The sequence below is a fragment of the Gekko japonicus genome, unplaced genomic scaffold, assembly GCF_001447785.1.
Source record: "Gekko japonicus isolate JY-2015 unplaced genomic scaffold, Gekko_japonicus_V1.1 scaffold320, whole genome shotgun sequence".
Taxonomy (NCBI): domain Eukaryota; kingdom Metazoa; phylum Chordata; class Lepidosauria; order Squamata; family Gekkonidae; genus Gekko; species Gekko japonicus.
The window spans coordinates 1,146,272-1,165,103 of record NW_015168660.1 but is presented as its reverse complement, the minus strand read 5'-3'; the positions used below and the strand labels follow the sequence as shown (position 1 = coordinate 1,165,103).

At 49.7% G+C, this 18,832-nt stretch overlaps 1 protein-coding gene across 1 annotated transcript in view; it reads left to right on the top strand.

The window, feature by feature from the left end:
• Positions 1-17,647, top strand: part of NCEH1 (neutral cholesterol ester hydrolase 1) — a 49,850-nt gene extending 32,203 nt beyond the window's left edge. The window contains exons 3-5 of the mRNA XM_015415258.1: positions 1,368-1,437; positions 12,953-13,124; positions 16,603-17,647. Of these exons, the coding sequence (XP_015270744.1) occupies positions 1,368-1,437; positions 12,953-13,124; positions 16,603-17,220 (860 nt within the window). The 3' untranslated portion in view covers positions 17,221-17,647. The remainder of the gene's footprint in view (positions 1-1,367; positions 1,438-12,952; positions 13,125-16,602) is intronic.
• Positions 17,648-18,832: the final 1,185 nt, after the last annotated feature.

The following is an 18,832-nucleotide window of genomic DNA, read 5'->3' as shown; positions in this document are numbered from 1 at the left end:
GGGGGGGACATGCAGATCTGTCCTCGCAGAGGAGGGAGAGCTTGCACCTGAATAAAACTTGGTCTTAAAGGTGCCACTGGACTGTTTTGGACCGGGGGTGGGGCTCTGCAACTTACCTGGCTGCTTCTTGCTCTGACTGCGGGCTGCTGGGAGCAGGGGGTGGGGCTTGTTGCATGTGCCCGCCCCCTGGGCTGTTTACTGCCGGAGCTCCACTCCTGTGTGCTCCTGAAGGAAATGACCCCTGCCTACCACCCTCCATTTTATCCTCTCAGCCATCCTTTGTTTTGAGGATCAAAGTAGAAGAAGAGGAGACTGGATTTATACCCCGCCCTTCACTCGGAGTCTCAGAGCGGCTTACAATAGCCTTTCCCTTCCCCTCCCCACAACAGACACCCTGTGAGGTGGGTGGGGCTGAGAGAGCCCTTTTGAGGACTGCTCTTGAGAGAATATCTCTAAGAGAACTTGTGACTGACCCAAGGTCACACCAGCAGCTGCATGTGGAGGAGTGGGGAATCAAACCTGGTTCTCCCAGATTAGAGAACATGCTCTTAACTACTACACCAAACTGGCTCTCCTGTTAGACTGTTTATGGGGTCACTTCTGCAGGCTGCAGGTCCTGTTGAGCAGATGTACCCCAGAACTTCCCTGCTGAAATTTAGATTCTCATATATGTGAGGGCTGTGGCATGAATTTGGGGATTGAGAGGGGACTTCTTTACACAACGAGTGATTAAAATGTGGAATCTGCAGCCAGAGGATGATGTAATGGCCACAGCCTTAGACAGCTTTAAAGGGGATTAGACAGATTCATTGCAGATAGGTATGAGCCATAGTGATTAAAGGGAAGGAATCTCCATGTTCAGCGGCCGTAAAGCTCTGAATCCCAGTGCCAGGAGGCAACATCAGGAGAAAGCGTTGTTGGACCTCCAGAGGAACTGGCAGGCCAGTGTGTGAGACCTAATGCTTGCCTAGATAGACTACTGGTCCGATCCAGCAGGGCTCGTCTTGTGTTCTTATGGCTGAGAGCAAGCGTGGTGTAGTGGTTAAGAGCGGCAGACTCTAATCTGGAGAACAGGTTTGATTCCCCACTCCTCCACATGAAGCCAATTGGGTGACCTTGGGCCAGTCACAGTTCTCTCATAGCTGTCTCAGCCCCACCTACCTCACAGGATGTCTGTTGCGGGGAGAGGAAGGGAAGGAGATTGTAAGCTGCTTTGAGACTCCTTAGGGTAGAGAAAAGCAGGGTATAAAAAAACCCGACTCTTCTTGAGCCTCCCCACCACCACCACTGACTCTATGCATCATGCGTCTTTAAAACATGCCGGCTTCTTTCTCACTCACTGTCCGTGGGTCTTCTTCTAATTCCAGGAGGAAGCTTTTATAACAATCTCTGCTCGGTAATGGCCAAGTCTCTGGATGCCGTGGTCGTCTCCATTGAGTGAGTAGATTGTATGAATGAGAAAGTAAGCAGGGTGTCGGTTTTGATTTTTGTCTTCATTGTTGAACAGCTTTGTGGTTAGGAGGTACACAATGGCAGTGTTCCTAAATATGAATGACTTAAAGTAGTGGAATGCTTACGCATGTGTTCATGCTTACATTGTCTTTAAGCCGGGGGGGGGGGATCACCCGTATGGTGGTAACATTCCCATAAATGGGAGCCACAGCGGAGAAGAGAGCCAGTGTGATGTAGTGGTTAAGACTATCGGACTAGTATTTTGGAAACCAAGTGTAATGATTTCATGTTTTGGTGTGTATGTCTCTTTAAATGTTTAGTTTGACTGCAGTAATGTAAGGAGAGTGAGAGACGGAGATGAGTGTGATGTAATTGGCTGATGACTGAGAGAGTGGGAGGAGATTCTGGGTTTGAAAGAGATGAGTGTGGAGAGTTTTGAGTTTTTAGTCTGTATGGCAGAAGAAGCAGTTTGAGTCTATCCTATGTGGCTAAGACAAACGGTTTAGCCTGTGTGGCTAAGAGAGGAAGAGTTTAGCCTGAGTGGCTAAGGCTGTCAAAGTTGAGTTTTGGTGTTTTGAGAGGCAGTGTGTGACGACCAACTTTATCCGTAATATTTATAACTTCCTTTCTTCAACAACAGTTCAAAATACCCAGAAACCTATTTTATTATTTTATAAATAAATCATTATTTGTTTAAACATATCCCAACAGTCAGAACAGTCCTTCCTCAGGGCCACAGAGTCCTCTGAAGTGCCCAGAAAAAGGGTCATTCTACCATAATAGAGAGATTTGGAATTTTTAATTCCTGGTGGCAGCAGTAATCTACCAGGTTTATGCGAACATAGTGTGTTTTAAAGGAAAAACAGTCTCTCCAATAAGGAGGACGTCACACCCAGATTCGAGGACCCACAAGTGCCATGGATGCTCACTGGGTGACCTGGGGCAAGTCACACTCTCAGCATAACCTACCTCACAGGGTTGTTGTGAGGATAAAATGGAAGAGAGGAAAATGATGTAAGACACCTTGGGTCCCCTCTGGGGAGAAAGCGGTCCAAATGAAAAGGTCCAAATGAAGTAAGTAAGTAAATTAATAGATCCCATATGGGATTTAAGCTGCTGAAGAAAGATACATACTGTTTTACCCCACAGACCTCTGGATCAGTGTTCCCTCTAGGCTGAGTTAGTGTGAGCCAGCTCACAGTCTTTTAGCCTCCAGCTCACACATTTTTGCCTTCGCTCAGGAAGGACGGCTCCGGAGCAAACTGATTTGTGCAGTGGCCAAATGGCTCGCTGACAACTTTAAGGCCAGTCGCTCACAAAGTAGAATTTCTGCTCACAAGACTCCGCAGTTTAGAGGAAGCATTGCTCTGGATTGCCAGTTCTGAAACTGTGAATGACAGGTCTCATCTTTTGTAGGTATAGGAGTGCACATGGAATTGTGGAGTGCCTGCCTTGCATGCCTATCATTTCAGATCTGATCTCCCGCTAACAGGTCTCTAGTGGTAGGCACCAGAGGGGAAGCCCCTCCGGGAGATTTGTGGAGTGGCTGCCGATTAGAAGGGAATAATGAGGCAGATGGACCAATTGGTGTAAGGCGGTTTCCTGTGTCAGCCCGTGTGGTGGGGTGTGCTGGACCAGAACACCAGCATCTTTCTCTGGTGGTGGTGGAAAGCGCCATCAAGTCACAGCTGACTTATGGTGACCCCCATATTCCTTTGAGATCTCCCATCGAAATAGCAACCAGGGCCAACCCTGCTTAGCTTCCAGGATCTGAGAAGATCGGGCTAGTCTGCGCTATCCGGGTCAGGGCAGCGTCTGTCTGTAGATCTGCAGAAATGCTCCCTCTCGCGGAAATAGTTTTTTCCCGTCACGGAATCTATTGTAGCTTTTAGATAAATAGACATGGGAAGATGTATGTTTCAGATGCTAGGGAGTAGTGCTTTTAAAATGTGCGTGCTGCAAAGTTGGTTAATGGTTATACATACATAGGGATGCTTCTGCAAAGAGATTATTTTCCCCTCTGCATGGAGAGCAGGAAGTCCCAGTAGAAAAAGGCAACATCCAGATGGTGTCATGCCCCATCTGGGCACAACTCATCTGGTTCCTGCTTTGTCCCCCCCCCCCCTTTTTTTTTTACTCTGGAGAAAATAAATAGATCTGAAGTGCAAGGAGACTGCAAGGTACCTGTGGGTGAAGCATAAGAACATCAGAAGAGCCCTGCTGGTCCATCTAGTCCAGCCTCCTGTCTCACACAGTGGCCAACCAATTCCTCTGGAGGGCCAACAGCAGGGCACAGAGGCCGAGGCCTTCCTTTCATGTTCCTTCCTGGCCCTGAGATTCAGACGATCAGTGCCTCTGAATGTGGAGGTTCCCCTCAGTCACCACGGCTAGTAGCCACTGATAGACTCATCCTCCATGAATCTATCTAATCCCCTTTTAAGATGGTTATTCCTGTGACCATCACTACATCCTCTGGCAGCGAATTCCACATTTTAATCACTTTCTGTGTAAAGTAGCATTTCCTTTTGTCTGTTTTGAACCTACTGCCCCTCAGTTTCATTGGATGCCCTCGAGTCCTAGCAGTCGGGAGAGGGAGAAGAGTTTCCCTTTGTCGACTCTCTCCACTCCCATGCATAATTTTGTAAACCTCTATCATGTCCACTGTTCCCTCTAAGCTGAGTTAGTGTGAGCTAGCTCACAGTTTTTTAGCCTCTGGCTCAAACATTTTTGTCTTAGCTCAGGAAACATGGCTCCAGAGCAAGCTAATTTATGCAGCAGGCAAATCGCTCACTCACAACTTTAATGCCAGTAGCTCACAAAGTAGAATTTTTGCTCACAAGACTCCACAGCTTAGAGGGAAGATTGATCATGTCCCCCCTTAGTCGTCTCTTTTCTAAACTGAAAACTCCCAGACTCTTCAGGCTTCCCCTGTAGGGAAGGTCCTCCAACCCCCCAATCAACTTGGTTGCCCTCCTCTGTACTGTTCCCAGCTCTGCAATGTCCTTTTGGAGATATCAGTGACCAGGACTGTATGCCTCTATCCGGGCACTCCTCTGTAGTCATCATGGGGTGTAGGGGGGACAGAGCTAAGGTCCACATGCCCCCCCCCCAGCCACTTAAAGGCCTTTTTAAAAGTTCCTGTGCCTAGCCATGCTGCAGTGATACAGCAGTGCTGGGAAAAAGGAAAGGGGGAAGCCTTTTAAAGAAGAGGGGGTTGAAGGCTGCCAGGAATCCCATATTATGTCTAAATGCAACCGGGGGGGAGGGCTTGCAGTGGCAAGCCAAGCAGTGTAGAAGTGGGTAGGAATGGAGGACACAGACCCTTCTCAAGTGGAGGAAAAAACCTACGGTGGCTGAGGGTGTAGCAGGTAATAGCTCCGCCTCTTTTTGATAATTGGGAATATTTGCAGTATTGTGGAAAATTAAGGTTCTTATATTTTTAATTCCACAAATATGCTAAACAGTACAGTTCTATATGCTGTTGTTAACTGTGCATCGTGAGCACATAAATCTGCCTGTACTGAATCAGACCCTTGATTAATGAAAGCCAGTTTCATTTGCTCAGACCAGCAGTGGCTCTCCAGTGGTTTGTGCACATCGGCTCCTTCATGATCCTTTTAGCCGGAGATGCCGGGGATTGAACCTGGGACCTTCTGCATGCCAAGCTAGATGCTCTACCACTGAGCCACAGCCCCTCCTGTTCTGTTACATTCTTAAAGCTGTGTATTAAATTTAGGTTTGATAACATAGTAGGTATTGCACATATTTCCATTTCTTCCAAATCTTCTGTTCCTCTCCACCCCATGACTTCAAAATTTCTAATAGGACAGCTTGAACACACGTTGTATCAAAGATGCTATTATATAGAACAGAAAAAAGGAAGTACTTCTTCACCCAAAGAGTAATTAAGACATGGAATTCACTGCTGCAGGAAGTAGTGGCCACTACAAACTTAGACAGCTTCAACAGGGGACTGGATAAACATATGGATGGAGTGGAGGTCCATCTGTGACTATTAGCCACAAGGTATAGATGGAACGCTCTGTCTGGGGCAGTGATGTTGTGTATTCTTGGTGCTTGGGGGACAATAGTGGGTGGGTTCTGGAATTCTGGCCCCACTGCTGGACCTCCTGATGGCACCTGGATTTGGGGCACTGTGTGACACAGAGTGTTGGACTGGGTGGGCCATTGGCCTGATCCAACACGGCTTCTCTTATGTTGTTATACTTCTGTTACATACAACTGGCAGCAGCTGTCCCGAGTTTCAGGCAGTGGTCTTTCACATCACCTCCTACGATTTTTTTTCCAACTGAAGATGCTGGGGATGGAACCAGAGGCCTTCTGTGTGCCAAGTAGACCTCTGCCACTGAGCCAGGACTTTCTCCTCCGCCCACTCATCCATTTTGCATGTGCAGCTGAGACGAGTTATATGGAACTGTCATGCAAAATTTATAGAAGCAAAGTAGTTAAGAAGGAAGAGTGGAAGTAGAAAGAGGATCTGAAGCTACTTCATGCTCTCCCGCATAAATGCCTCTTCTGCAACACCCCAGCCAGTCATCTGATTACTTGCCTTCTCATTCCTCTTCATCTTGCATCTTCCCCCTTCCCCATTTTAGCTCCAGAGCGTTCCCACTGGGACCCATTGACAAAAACAGCTGCCTGTAATGAGGCATGAATCCACTCCTTGCAGAAATCCCACAAGGGAAAGCAGTTGCCGGATTTTGTCCCTTTGAGGATCACGTTGTGTTCCTTTTATTTCAGTCATTACCTGCCCAAGCTCAACCTCTTGTTATTGTTTTTGAACATTAATATTTTTAAACATGGGTCTGCAGAGAGCTGCCAGAAACGATTGAAAAGTGGGGGTTTGGGGAGAGCAGCTGATGACATTAAATCTTCCTGTGTGGTTGTGTTTCTCGGCTAACAGTTAAGGCATTACAGACTCTTCCATCGATCCATCCTTTTTGCTATAAACTTGCCAACAAAGCACACAGATGAGAGGCTCTTGCCACATTCAGGGGTTCTTTCGCTTCTTCCCCTCTTGTCTGAGCAAACACCTCTGCCAGTTCTGCTGATTCGTCTGTGCGAGAGAAGTCGTAACCTCTATCCTGTCAACTTCTCCCTGGTTTTCATGCTTGTTCTTGCGGCATGTGCCGTCTTTGGCTGATTCTGCCTTGGCTTTTCCCTCCGTTGTTTTACGAAACCTGCCTTGGAACAGAAATTCCCCTCTGCATTGCATGCCACTTTCACTTTCTTTACTCATCAGGTTTTATGGCACCCTCCACACTCCATGCCACTTTCGCTTTCTTTGATCATCAGGTTTTATGGTACCTTCTGCATAGCTTTATGGCCATTCAAGGGTGACTTTGCGGTCAGTATGGCGTTGCCCCAAAGTATCTGAACTGAATGTGGTTTTGAGCGGCACTTTTTCCTCCCAGTTGAGAAAATGTGGAGCAAGTGCTAGATACAGAATCGGCCTCTCTGTTGCATTTGCATTTATTTATTTATATTCCGCTTCCCCCTCCTTAGTTGGGACTCAGAGCGGCTTTTAGAACATCGTTCTGCCCTCCTCTGTTTCCGTGCAATAACAGCCCTGTGAGGTAGGTCAGGCTGAGAGTTTGTGACAGGCCCAAGGTCACCCAGCGAGCTTCCATGGCAGAAGGGGGAGATTCGACTTGGGTTGCCAAGGGCCCTAGTCTGCCACTGCCGTTCTTGTCCACTACACCACACAGTTTCACAGTGGCTACCTTTTATAAGTAGGTAGCTTCAGGAGGCCCCTTGACGATTAGCAGCCATGCGTCCAGGTGATGGCACATGGGGACAGAAGAATGTGAAACAGTCTCCATGGGCAATGGCAGGGGGGCAGCCCTTCATAAACTAGTTGCTCTCGCCCTGACCTGGATAGCCCAGGCAAGCCTGACCTCACCTCATCAGATCTCAGAAGCTAAGCAGGGCCGGCCCTGGAAAGTATTCGGATGGGAGACCTCCAAGGAATACGAGAGGTGGGAGGCGGTGGCAGGTTTTATTCAGTCACCTCTCTGAATATCCTCCAGGTCCCCCAATAAAGGTCAGTCACTCCTCCTCTATCACTGAGCCATGGCCCCATCCCCTGCATCACTAGTTAAAAGGACCTCGGTCAATAGGGCTGAGAAAATCCTCTTGGCCAGAGACTGTGAACAGCCATCCACAGCCAGTGGATACTCCGCTTTTCATTATCAGAAGGAGTCTCTGAGTGGCTTTCAATCACCTTCCTTGCCTCTCCCCATAACAGAGGCAGGTGGGGCTGAGAGAGTTCAGAGAGATCTTTGACTGGCCCAAGGTCACCCAGCTGGCTTCATGTGGAGGAGGAGTGGGGAATCAAACCCGGTTCTCCAGATTAGAGTCCACCACTATTCACCACTACACCAAACTGTCTTAGGTGGACTTTTGGTTGGCTTGTTCATAGAGGCTTCAGATGTACAGAGTGGTTGAGTGCACCTTGTTTCTTGGCGTGTGGGCTCTCGTTCTCTGCCCATGTTTTAGCTGGACAACAGCACATTCTTATTTCTCTGCTACATGGGAAGGAGAAGACATTGCACTAAGATGTTAGCCAGGACACCGCCATGTTCTGCTGTCGGAAGAAGGGGTAGACCAGGCATGCTTCTCGGCAAGTGTCTTAATTTGAAGGTAGACGCAATTGATGAGGACATTCCAGAGGAAACTGAGTACGTAATGAAACCCTAACACACTTTCTGGACAGGCCCAAGCCTTGTTAATCTGCTGTAGCCCAACGCAAGAGGACGTAAAAGACTTAACAAAATTTATTACAGCATAAGCTTGTGTGAGTTAGCTCACTTTATCAGATGTATGACATGGACGTCATTCGGCTGAGGACAGGGCTCGCAATAATGGGTTTAAATTAAGGGTGGGAAGGTACCAACTGGATATTAGGGAAAATCTTTTTGACAGTGGGAGTTGTGCAAGAGGGGAATCAGCTGCCTAGGGAGGTGGTGAGCTCCCCCTCACCTAGCAGTCTTGAAGCAGCGGCTGGACAAACCCTTCTCAGGGATACTCTAGGCCAGTGGTGGCGAACCTATGGCACAGGTGCCAGAGGTGGCACTCAGAGCCCTCTCTGTGGGCACGCGTGCCATCGCCCCAGCCAGGCCCAGACCATCATTAAAGTGTTGAATTCTCTGCCAAATAATTTTAAGTAAATGAAAGCATTTGGGATTGCTTTCCTTACTTTGTTTGGATCGATGTATAAGTTGTTTTTTCTAAAGTAAAATCTCAGTATTCAGGTTAAATTGCCGTGTTGGCACTTTGCAATAAATAAGTGGGTTTTGGGTCGCAGTTTGGGCACTCGGTCTCTAAAAGGTTCGCCATCACTGCTCTAGGCTGATCCTGCACTGAGCAGGGGGGTTGGACTAGATGGCCTGTAGGGCCCCTTCCAACTCTGTGATTCTTTGATGGGCACATGTGTTGGAATGCAACCCAGGTTGTGTGGTTAAGAAGTATCATTCTGAGTGCCTTTTTGGCAGCCGCAGCAAATTCTTAAGGAAGCAACAATCCAAGGTCATCCCTTTGTCTCCAGGAGCTCAGTTGAGAAGTGCGGCTGTGAGCCCGAGACATTTCCAGCTTTGTCAGGCTAAATGCAACGGATGCCATCTAGTGGTTCCGTGTCAGAATAACAGACATTTTAAAGATCGCCCTCCTGGTAGACTGAAGTGTTCCGCTACAGGTTTCGGGATGTCAGATGACTCAGCAGTTATCCTTGTTTGGGTTGGGTTGGAGAGCATTAACAGTACGCAGAAGGGACTTTAAGTAGGCGCCAGAGGTGACCACCTGTGCTTGCCGCTTTCCCTTTCTAGCTTGTCTGATCTGTGAGGAGACTACAAAGGGAGGAGGGGTTGTTTAACTGCCGAAGCGGTAACTGCCTCTGACATGGAGATTCCATTCGACCATCTTGGCCTAATCGATGAACCCCATCCTCCATTAAGGAATCTAATCTCCTTTTCAAACCCTCTGAGATAGGAGGCCTTGCAATAAATTCCATTGCTGCAACTTGTGGCAGTGAATTCCACAAGTTAAGAAGAAGAAGAAGAGAAGAGATTGGATTTATACCCCGCCCTTCACTACCCAAAGGTGTCTCAGAGCGGTTTACAAACTCCTTTCCCTTCCCCTCCCCACAACAGACACCCTGTGAGGTAGGTGGGGGTGAGAGAGCTCTGACAGAAACTGCTCTTTTTCAAGGACAGCTCTTATCAGAACTACGACTTGCCCAAGGTCATCCAGCCTGGTGCAAGTGGAGGAGTAGGGAATCAAACCCGGGTCTCCCAGATTAGAGTCCGCGCACTTAACCACTACACCAAACTGGCTCACATTGTTTTGTAAAGAAGGACTTCGCTTTGTCGGTTTGGGAGTCTATGGCCCACCCACTTTGTAGAAGGACCCCAAGTTCTAGCATTACAAAGAGGGGAAGAAAAAGTTCGTTGTATCTACTTCCTTCACACCGTGCACACTTTTATGAACTTCTGCTTTATCCTGCCTTAGTCTCTCCTGAACTGAAAATCCTCACATTCCTTACCTATCGCCTAGCCCTTCTACTCAGGAATGTTGTTTGATCTATGAGATCAGACTTTTGCATAACTTTGTGGGATTTTCTTCCTTCCTTGTTCTGATTGATCGTTCCAGGACCTACTTAAGGGTTCTTGTACTTTTCTGGTAAGCATAAAAGTACTACAAGACAGAAGGCATGGGAAAGAGCAGGTAGAGAAAGAGGTACTTTTCTCCCTTTCTCACAATACAAGAACTCGTGGGCACTCAATGAAATTGCTGAGCGGTCGGGTTAGAACGGATAAAAGGAAGTACTTCTTCACCCAAAGAGTGATTAACACTTGGAATTCACTGCCACAGGAAGTGGTGGCGGCTACAAGCATGGACGGCTTCAAAAGGGAATTAGATAAGCATATGGAGCAGAGGTCCATCAGTGGCTATTAGCCACAAGGTATAGATAGGGGCTCTGGGGCAAGTGATGCTCTGTCATCTTGGTGCTTGGGAGGGTCAACAGTGGGAGGGCTTCTAATGTCCTGGCCCCACTGGTGGACCTCCTGATGGCATTGGTATTTCTGGCCACTGTGTGATACAGAGTGTTGGACTGGATGGGCCTTTGGCCTGATCCCACATTGGCATCTGTTATGTTCTTATGTTCTTAAGGCGCCTTCAAGGCACCAGCGAGCCAAGATTACAGTAGCTCTCAGGAACTCCTTTGCATCTTAGGCGACACACCCCTCATGTAGCCAATCCTCCAAGAGCTTACAGTAGCCCCTGTAAGAATTGCTCTGTAAGCTCTTGGAGGATTGGCTACATGAGGGGCGTGTCGCCTAAGATGCAAAGGAGTTCCTGCTACAAAAAGAGCCCTGGCTGGAAATACTGCAGACTTAACACAACAGCAAGAGTCGTGTTGCGAGAGGGACAGCTTTTAAAATGCCTTCAATGAATCTCTATACAGTACAAGGTTGTTACATTGAGAAATGCTTTGCCCCCCCCCCTTTCTTAAATATTGTTGAGAAGGCCCTTCTCTCTGTGAGAGCAATTTCCAGATGTTCCACTTCTGAGGAACTTTTCCCCATCCGCTGTCTGCCATGGAGCCCCAGCATGTTGCAAAGGATTCTGGGTCACGACAGAGGCCCGACGTAGACAGGGAGGAGAATGGCGCAAGGATAAGGCTGTAGGAAGCTGAGGGTGGTAGGAAAGATCACAAAATACTGACTGTGGAAGAAGGATCATGGAGGTTTGCATTTCTGGAAAGTTTCCCTCCATTAAAAAACCCCACAAGCAGAAAACTAGCAGAGCAGGAAAGAGGTAGACGTTTCTTCCCTGCTCTGCTAGCTTTCTCTTGGCATTAAGCTTGAGAGCTAGCTCGGTGTAGTGGTTAAGAACGGTGGGCTCTAATCTGGAGAACTGGGTTAGATTTTCCACTCCTCCACATGCAGCCAGCTGGGTCCTCCTCCTCCTCCTCCTCCTGCTCTGCAACTGCTCCATTCAAGAGCCGGGGAGGGGCGGGGGGTGCTCCATTCCGCCTCTCTGTGCAGAGTCTGTGGTGGGGAGAGGAAGGGAAGGCAATTGTAAGCCACTCCGAGACTCCTTCGGGTAGTGAAGAGTGGAGTATAAAACCAACTTCTCCTCTTCCTCCTCCTCTTCCTTCTGTTCCTCTTCCTCTAACCTCTTCAAAACTGGAATTATTTTCCTGGATTCCTAAGAGGGGCATTCCATTCTACTGCCTTCTGAAAACCAGGCCATGGTCCATGTACACAGAGTCCCAGACCTTTACAACTTAGGGCTGCCAGCTGTGGGTTGGGAAATACCTGGAGATTTTCGGGGTGGAGCCTGGGAAGAGGGTTTGGGGAGGGGAGGGATCTTTGCAGGAGAGTCCACCCTCCAAAGCAGCCATTTTCTACAGGGGAACTGAACTTGGCCATCTGTAGATCAGTTGTAACAGCAAGAGGTCTCCAGGTGACCCCTGGAGGGTGGCAACCCACCTGCTCTATCCCATGCATAATCTTATAGACCTCGATGGTGTCACCCCTCAGTCGTCGTTTCTCCAAGCTAAAGAGCCCTAAGCAGAGTGATTGGAAGAAAGGGGAGGCGGGAGTTGGATGGGGTCTGGGTGGGGGAGATGGATCAAGATGGTTAACCGCGTCTGTCTGTCTGTCTGTCTGCCTGCATCAGTAGAAAAGAGCAAGAGTCCAGGAGCACCTTCAAGACTAACAAAATCTGTGGCAGGGGTGGAGCTTTCGTGAGCCACTGCTCACGCCCTCAGATACAAGGTGACCCACAAAACGCATACCCCATCACAAATTTTGTCAGTCAAGAGAAGATTGGATTTATACCCTTCCCTTCACTCGGAGTCTCAGCATGCCTTACAAACTCCTTCCCCTTCCCCTCCCCACAACAGACACCCTGTGAGGGAGGTGGGGCTGAGAGAGCTCTTGACAGAAACTGCTCTTTTTCAAGGACAGCTCTTGTCAGAACTATGGGGCTTGCCCAAGGTCCATCCGGCGGCTGCAAGTGGAGGAGTGGGGAATCAAACCCTCTTCTCTTCTTCCTCTTCTCCCAGATTAGAGTCTGCACACTTAACCACTACACCAAACTGCCTCTGCCTCCTTGCAAAGTGAGAATACAGTCTAGAATGGGCCCAGCACTCTCTTGTGACTGAGCAACATGTGGCAGAGGACCTCTCATACTAGTGGTGGGAACGCTTGGTTGCTGGCGTCGATCATCGCACCGGAGATCCCTTGACACATTTCAAAGAAACCGCAGGAGTCTTGGTGAGCACAGCTCACTCATAACTGAGCTCAGGAGCCTCGAGGAAAGGATTTCCTCCAAGTCCCAGAACTGCTGTTGTACAAAGGCACGATGAACATAGGAACCCCAACTTTCCAGGTTGTATTTGTGCACTAGGAGTTGCGGGCGGAAGCTAGACCTCTCTATTGCTCTATAACGGAACCGGCTCTTCTCTTTGCAGGTACCGACTCGTGCCCGATTTCCATTTCCCGGTGCAGTTCAATGATGTCCTCCATGCCGCGAGGCACTTCATGCAGCCCGAGATCCTGGCTCAGTATTCAGTCGACCCCGGCAGAGTTGCAATTTCTGGTGACAGCGCAGGAGGAAACCTGGCAGCGGCCGTGTGCCAAGAGGTGACAGCTCTTTTCCTGCTTACAGGAAAGAATGTGTGTACGTCCACCTGTCCTAAGCGGTGCATTCATTCTGACCTCAACGCAGCTAAGCTCAGGGCCTTCAGGCTGGGACCCTCAGGGCCCTGTGGAGCCCCACCTCCCAGGTTGTGAGCCTCTCCAGAGCTGCCGTTTTGGAATGACTGGCTGCTGGTGCCCACGCGTGGACAATGAGGGCACCTGGCTTCTAATCTGAGCAGCAGGACAGAAGAGCAAAAGAATGGTGATGTGGTGGTGCAGAAGGCTCCTTCAGAGACACACAGGCCACCCTCCCTGCAAAAGCTGTTCTTGCCTTCTTCTCTCCTCTCTGTTGTTCAAGCCCAGCCTCCCCATGCTCCCGCCCTCCGTTGCTCTGTATGAGTTTGTGGCCTGGAACCTTCTGTTGGTGAAGTCATAGCCGTGGCTCCTCCTCCTCCTCCTAGCATGTGACTCTGATGTCCCATGACTTCTCATCATGCTTGCTGGTCAATACATTCTTTGTTGTTAGGTAAAGGTTTCCCTTGCTCGAAAGCCAGTCGAATCCGACCCTAGGGATGTGGTGCTCATCTCCGTTTCCAAGCTGAGGAGCCAGTGCTGTCCAAAGGCATTTCCGTGGTCATGTGGCCGGCATGACTAAATGTGGAGGTGCACAGAACACTGTTACCTTCCTACTGAAGCGGTACCTCTTTATCTACTTGCAATTTCTTGCTTTCGAACTGCTGGGTTGGCAGGAGCTGGGGCCAGAGACCGGAGCTCTCTCCGTCATGTGGCACTCGGGTCTCGAACTGCTGAACTACCGACCTTCTGGTTTGCAGTTCAGCGTCTTAACCACTTGAGCCACCACAGCCCCTTCTTTGTTGTTACCTAGGTTTTAAAGCATCATTATGACCTCTGAACGAAAACATGGAACTTAACAATAGCAGCAAGTTTGGTGTAGTGGTTAACAATAGAGCCAGTTTGGTGTAGTGGTTAAGTGCGCGGACTCTAATCTGGGAGAACCGGGTTTGAGTCCCCCACTCCTCCACTTGCACCTGCTGATGTGACCTTGGGTCAGTCACAAGCTCTGGCACAGCTGTCCTTGAAAAAGAGCAGTTTGTGTCAGAGCTCTCTCAGCCCCACCCACCTCACAGGGTGTCTGTTGTGGGGAGGGGAAGGGAAAGGAGTTTGTAAGCCGCTCTGAGACTCGAAGTGAAGGGCGGGGTATAAATCCAATCTCTTCTTCTTCTTCTGCAAGAGGTCAAAATCTTGCTCTCTTTCTGCTTAGCGCAATAAATGTGTATCTCTCGGCATTTCCACACCGGGTTTTTGTCTCCAGCTCAGCTTCTTAACTGCATCATTTCCCCCCCTCTTTTACATACGGTAAAGGTAAAGGTAAAGGTTTCCCTTGCTCGAAAGCCAGTCGAATCCGACTCTAGGGTTGCGGTGCTCATCTCCGTTTCAAAGCCGAAGAGCCAGCGCTGTCCGAAGACGTTTCCGTGGTCATGTGGCCAGCATGACTAAACACCAAGGCACACGGAACGCTGTTACCTTCCCACTGAAGTGGTCCCTATTTATCTACTTGCAATTTCTTGCTTTCGAACTGCTAGGTTGGCAGGAGCTGGAACTAGAGACGGGAGCTCACTCCATCATGCGGCACCCAGGTCTTGAACTGCTGAACTACTGACCTTCCACAGCCTGCTGTTCAGCATCTTAACCACTTGAGCCACCACAGCTCCATTACATACGGTACCCTTGGGCAAAACTGATGTAGTTAAGAAGCAACAAAACCCAATACAGAGTAGAAATCCGGTGCAGAAAAGCCATTTGCTACTTGGAGGAAGGACATCGATGTGGACTTAAGCTGGGAACTGTGATTTTGTAAAATGCTGGACAGGGCTAGAGGTTCTTGCTCCCTTTGCAGGCTGCCGTTCCCAGAAGGAAGAAGTGACGTTGAATTTAAAGACGCAGCGATATTTGAGTTGCTCTGGGGTTGCTTTTCCCAGGGAAGCCAATAAAGTTTCTGCGTGCCTCTGCAGCCCTTTCAGAACAGATGCTAGCAGAACTCTTCCCCACCCCACCCCTCCTATCATGGCTCTTGGTGTTTTATGTGGTCAGCTATGCACATCCCATCTCTGGCACAGGGCTGCTCTCTTTCGTCAATATCATAAACAGCTGATCTCCTGCTCCACCCTGTCCAGGAAGGTTCAGCCATTTCCACGGAGATAGATCAAGATAGGGAGCCGTGTTCATCTGTCTGTAGCAAGAGAAAAGAGCAAGAGTCCAGTAGCACCTTCAAGGCGGACAGAATTTCTGGCAGGGGTAAGGAGCTTTCATGATTCACTGCTCGCTTCTTCAGACTCACAAAAGCTCGTACCCTGCCACAAATTTTGTTAGTCTTTATGGTGCTACGGGGCTCTTGCTCTTTTCAAACGTTTCCATGAGTCATATGGAGGGAAGAGATCTCGTAATGCCAGCATTTAATCTGGGTCCGTGCTGGAGACTTGCCGAATGTCGTGCACGTTTCTTGAAAGCTCCTTCCCTGCTGAATTAAGAAGCTCTTTAGGTCTTGTGCTTTTTGGACGTGAGCTGTCTAGGCTATATACGCTGGCGTTGGTGGTAGAAAGTGCCGTCGAATTGCGCCCAAACCCTCCAAGGGTTTTCAAGGCAAGAGACGTTCAGGGGTGGTTTCCCATTGCCTGCCTCTGCGTAGTGACCCAGGACTTCCTTGGTGGTCTCCCATCCAAGTATTAACCAGGGCCGACCCTGCTTAGCTTCTGAGATCTGACGAGATCAGGCTAGCCTGGGCCGTCCAGGTTAGGGCTCCGCTGGCTTTGGGGTATTCTAATTCAGTGTCTCCATTCTAGTGCCATTTGGTTTCTCTATTTTCCACAGTGTGTTTTCCATGAATTTTATCATGTCTCCACTAGTCCAGTCAGCAGAATACCAGACAACCAGATAGATAGCCTGGGCTATCCAGGTAGTAGAGAGGAATTCACTGTAATTCACCACAACCCCCTTTTGGATAACATGTAGGCTTACCAGGTTGCCCGCTACGGTGGGTGACCTCTGGTCCCTGCGGCCCCAGCTTCCCCCCCCCCACGCCACCCAGTACAGCAACAGCAGCAGGAGCAAAACTGGGGATGGGAGAGAATGTTGCCGGATGCACCCGTACTCTTTCCAGGTGCATACTCAGAAGTGACATATCCATGTTGGGTGATGATCTAGGAATCAACCCAATCTGTGTGTTATTGACCGTAGAGATTAAGTGAATTCCTAGAGTGCTGCCCAATGCAGTAATGTCACTTCACCCAGAAGTGATATTTGCATTGCCATATTGAGCAATGTTCCCTTTCCCTGTCCTCCTTCCCCCAAACCGCCCAGCAGTAGCCAGGCTAATAGGATGGGAGAGGACATGCAGGGGTTGGGTCAGGAGCAGCCAGTGTCTGGATTGTGACCCTTCCATTGTCATTTTTCTCTTCTACAGATGAGTCAAGATCAAAACGAAACTGGCAGGTTTAAACTGCAGGCTCTCGTCTACCCCGTCCTTCAAGCATTTGATTTTAATACTCCCTCCTATCAGCAGAACGAGTTCACCCCCGTCCTGCCCCGATTTGTCATGGTGAAGTTCTGGATAGACTATTTCAACGGGAACCGTGAGTTTGCCCACTCCCTGGTAGTCAACAATCACACTTCCCTGGACGTGGGCCAGGCCAGTTCTTTCAGGGACCGCGTGGACTGGACTTCCCTCATCACTCCTCGTCTCAGAAAGACCTACAGACCTGTAACCCCCACGACAGGGAGAGTGGAAATCCTGCAGGCTATCCCTTCGTTACTCAATGTCCGCGCCGCTCCGTTGCTAGCTGAGAAACAGGTTCTCCGGCTCCAGCCGAAGACGTACATCCTGACTTGCGAGATTGACGTTCTGAGGGACGACGGGATCATGTACGCCAAACGGCTGGAGGACGCGGGGGTGGAGATAACCCTGGACCACATCGAAGACTGCTTTCACGGCTGCATGATCTTCACCATCTGGCCGACCCACTTTTCGGCAGGAATCCGCACCAGGGACCGCTATATCAAATGGCTTCACGAAAATCTGTGAAGGACGCCTTCTGGGCGAAAACAAAACTGTAGCAGGCTCCGAATGCCATGAGCTCCTTTAACACAAGCTCGTGCCATCTTTTCTTTTCTTTTCTTTTCCAATGAGATTTAAGTTGCACTGTCAGGGTGTGCCACTAACGCCTCGTCTCGAGTCCCTTGGGCTTTTATGCCACTCTTTCTGACCCCCAAACGCGTTAGCAGGAAGCAAGCTGTGTTCAAGTCAAGGTGACCTCTCAAGCCACCCGCTGGGTGCATTTCAAATAGCAGCGCTGTCAGGCAGCCCCTGGTGGGGTTTTCAAGGTCACAGAAGAGCAAAGGTTGCTGGCCCTTGCTTCCCGTGGCAACGCTGGTCTTCCGTGGCGGTCTCCCATGCAAGTACTAACCATGGCTGACCCTGCTTAGCTTCTGAGCTCCGATGCGCTTTGGGCTCTTCAGGCTGGGTGTGCTCAGAAGCTGGGCTTATCCACTAAGCTTTGTCAGCTTCAGCTAACCTGCCGTTTGCCATTCCAGACATGTCATCATCTTATTCTGAATGTTCCATGTTGATCCAGTCTGTTAAGCACCACGGTCGATAGCTCAGATTGGGATAGGGCTGCCAAGTCGCGGCGGGGGATCCGCACGTCTTCACAGGATCCCTGCCGCGGGGGACAGCGATACGCGTTGCACCGCCGTCGCCAGGATGTGACGCTACGCGTCGCTCTGGCAACAGGACTCCAAACAGCCCCATTGCCAGAGCGACGCGTAACGTCACATCCTGGCGACGGCGGTGCAACGCGTATCACTGTCCCCCGAGGCAGGGATCCTGTGAAGACTTGCGGATCCCCCGCTGCGGCTTGGCAGCCCTAGATTGGGAGGAAGCATTCTGGGTACCAGCTTGCATAGCTTTGCAGGGGAATTCAGCTCACCAGCAGTCTCCTGATACCGACCAGGCGTTTGCTAGTTTTCCTTCTTTGTTCCTAGAAGACAGCCGAACAGGTGGGCTAGTGAAGCCAGCCTGTGCTCACGGTGAGCTGGACGGGCCTCATTATGAATTAAAGCAGCGGACTCTAGCTTCATTCACGTGTTACACTGAACGCATGAACATCCAGCCTATCCATTGGTGAGAAAGAGCCATCCTGCATTCATTTTACAAACGAGGCTGGGGACCAGTACCTGGGTAAATGTGCAGTTTCAGCCATACATGCAGCTGTACATGCAACGAATGTAACATGGGAATTACACAATATGCTACAGGGGAAAATCAAAGCCCGTTCAGATGAGCCCTCTGCAGGTTAGAATCATAGAGGTCGAAGGCACCTCCAGGGCTATCTAGTCCAACCCCCTGCACGGTGCAGGAAATTCACAAATACCTCCCCCCACACATCCCCAGTGCCCCCTGCTCCATGCCCAGAAGATGACACAAGTTGACTGGACGTATGGAGAGGGAGAGTAGGCCATTAAGTGTGGTGGCCATCCCTCCATGCGGTCACCATCCTAAGTGTGGAGGGAAGAGTCCATGCATATGCTCCCTCCCAGCATTCGGAAAGCAGTGTCTTTCACAGGGAGGGAGCACACACATTCTCTGCATGACTGCAGCGGGGTGGGGTCCATGCACCTGTCCCCTCTGCCCCTCT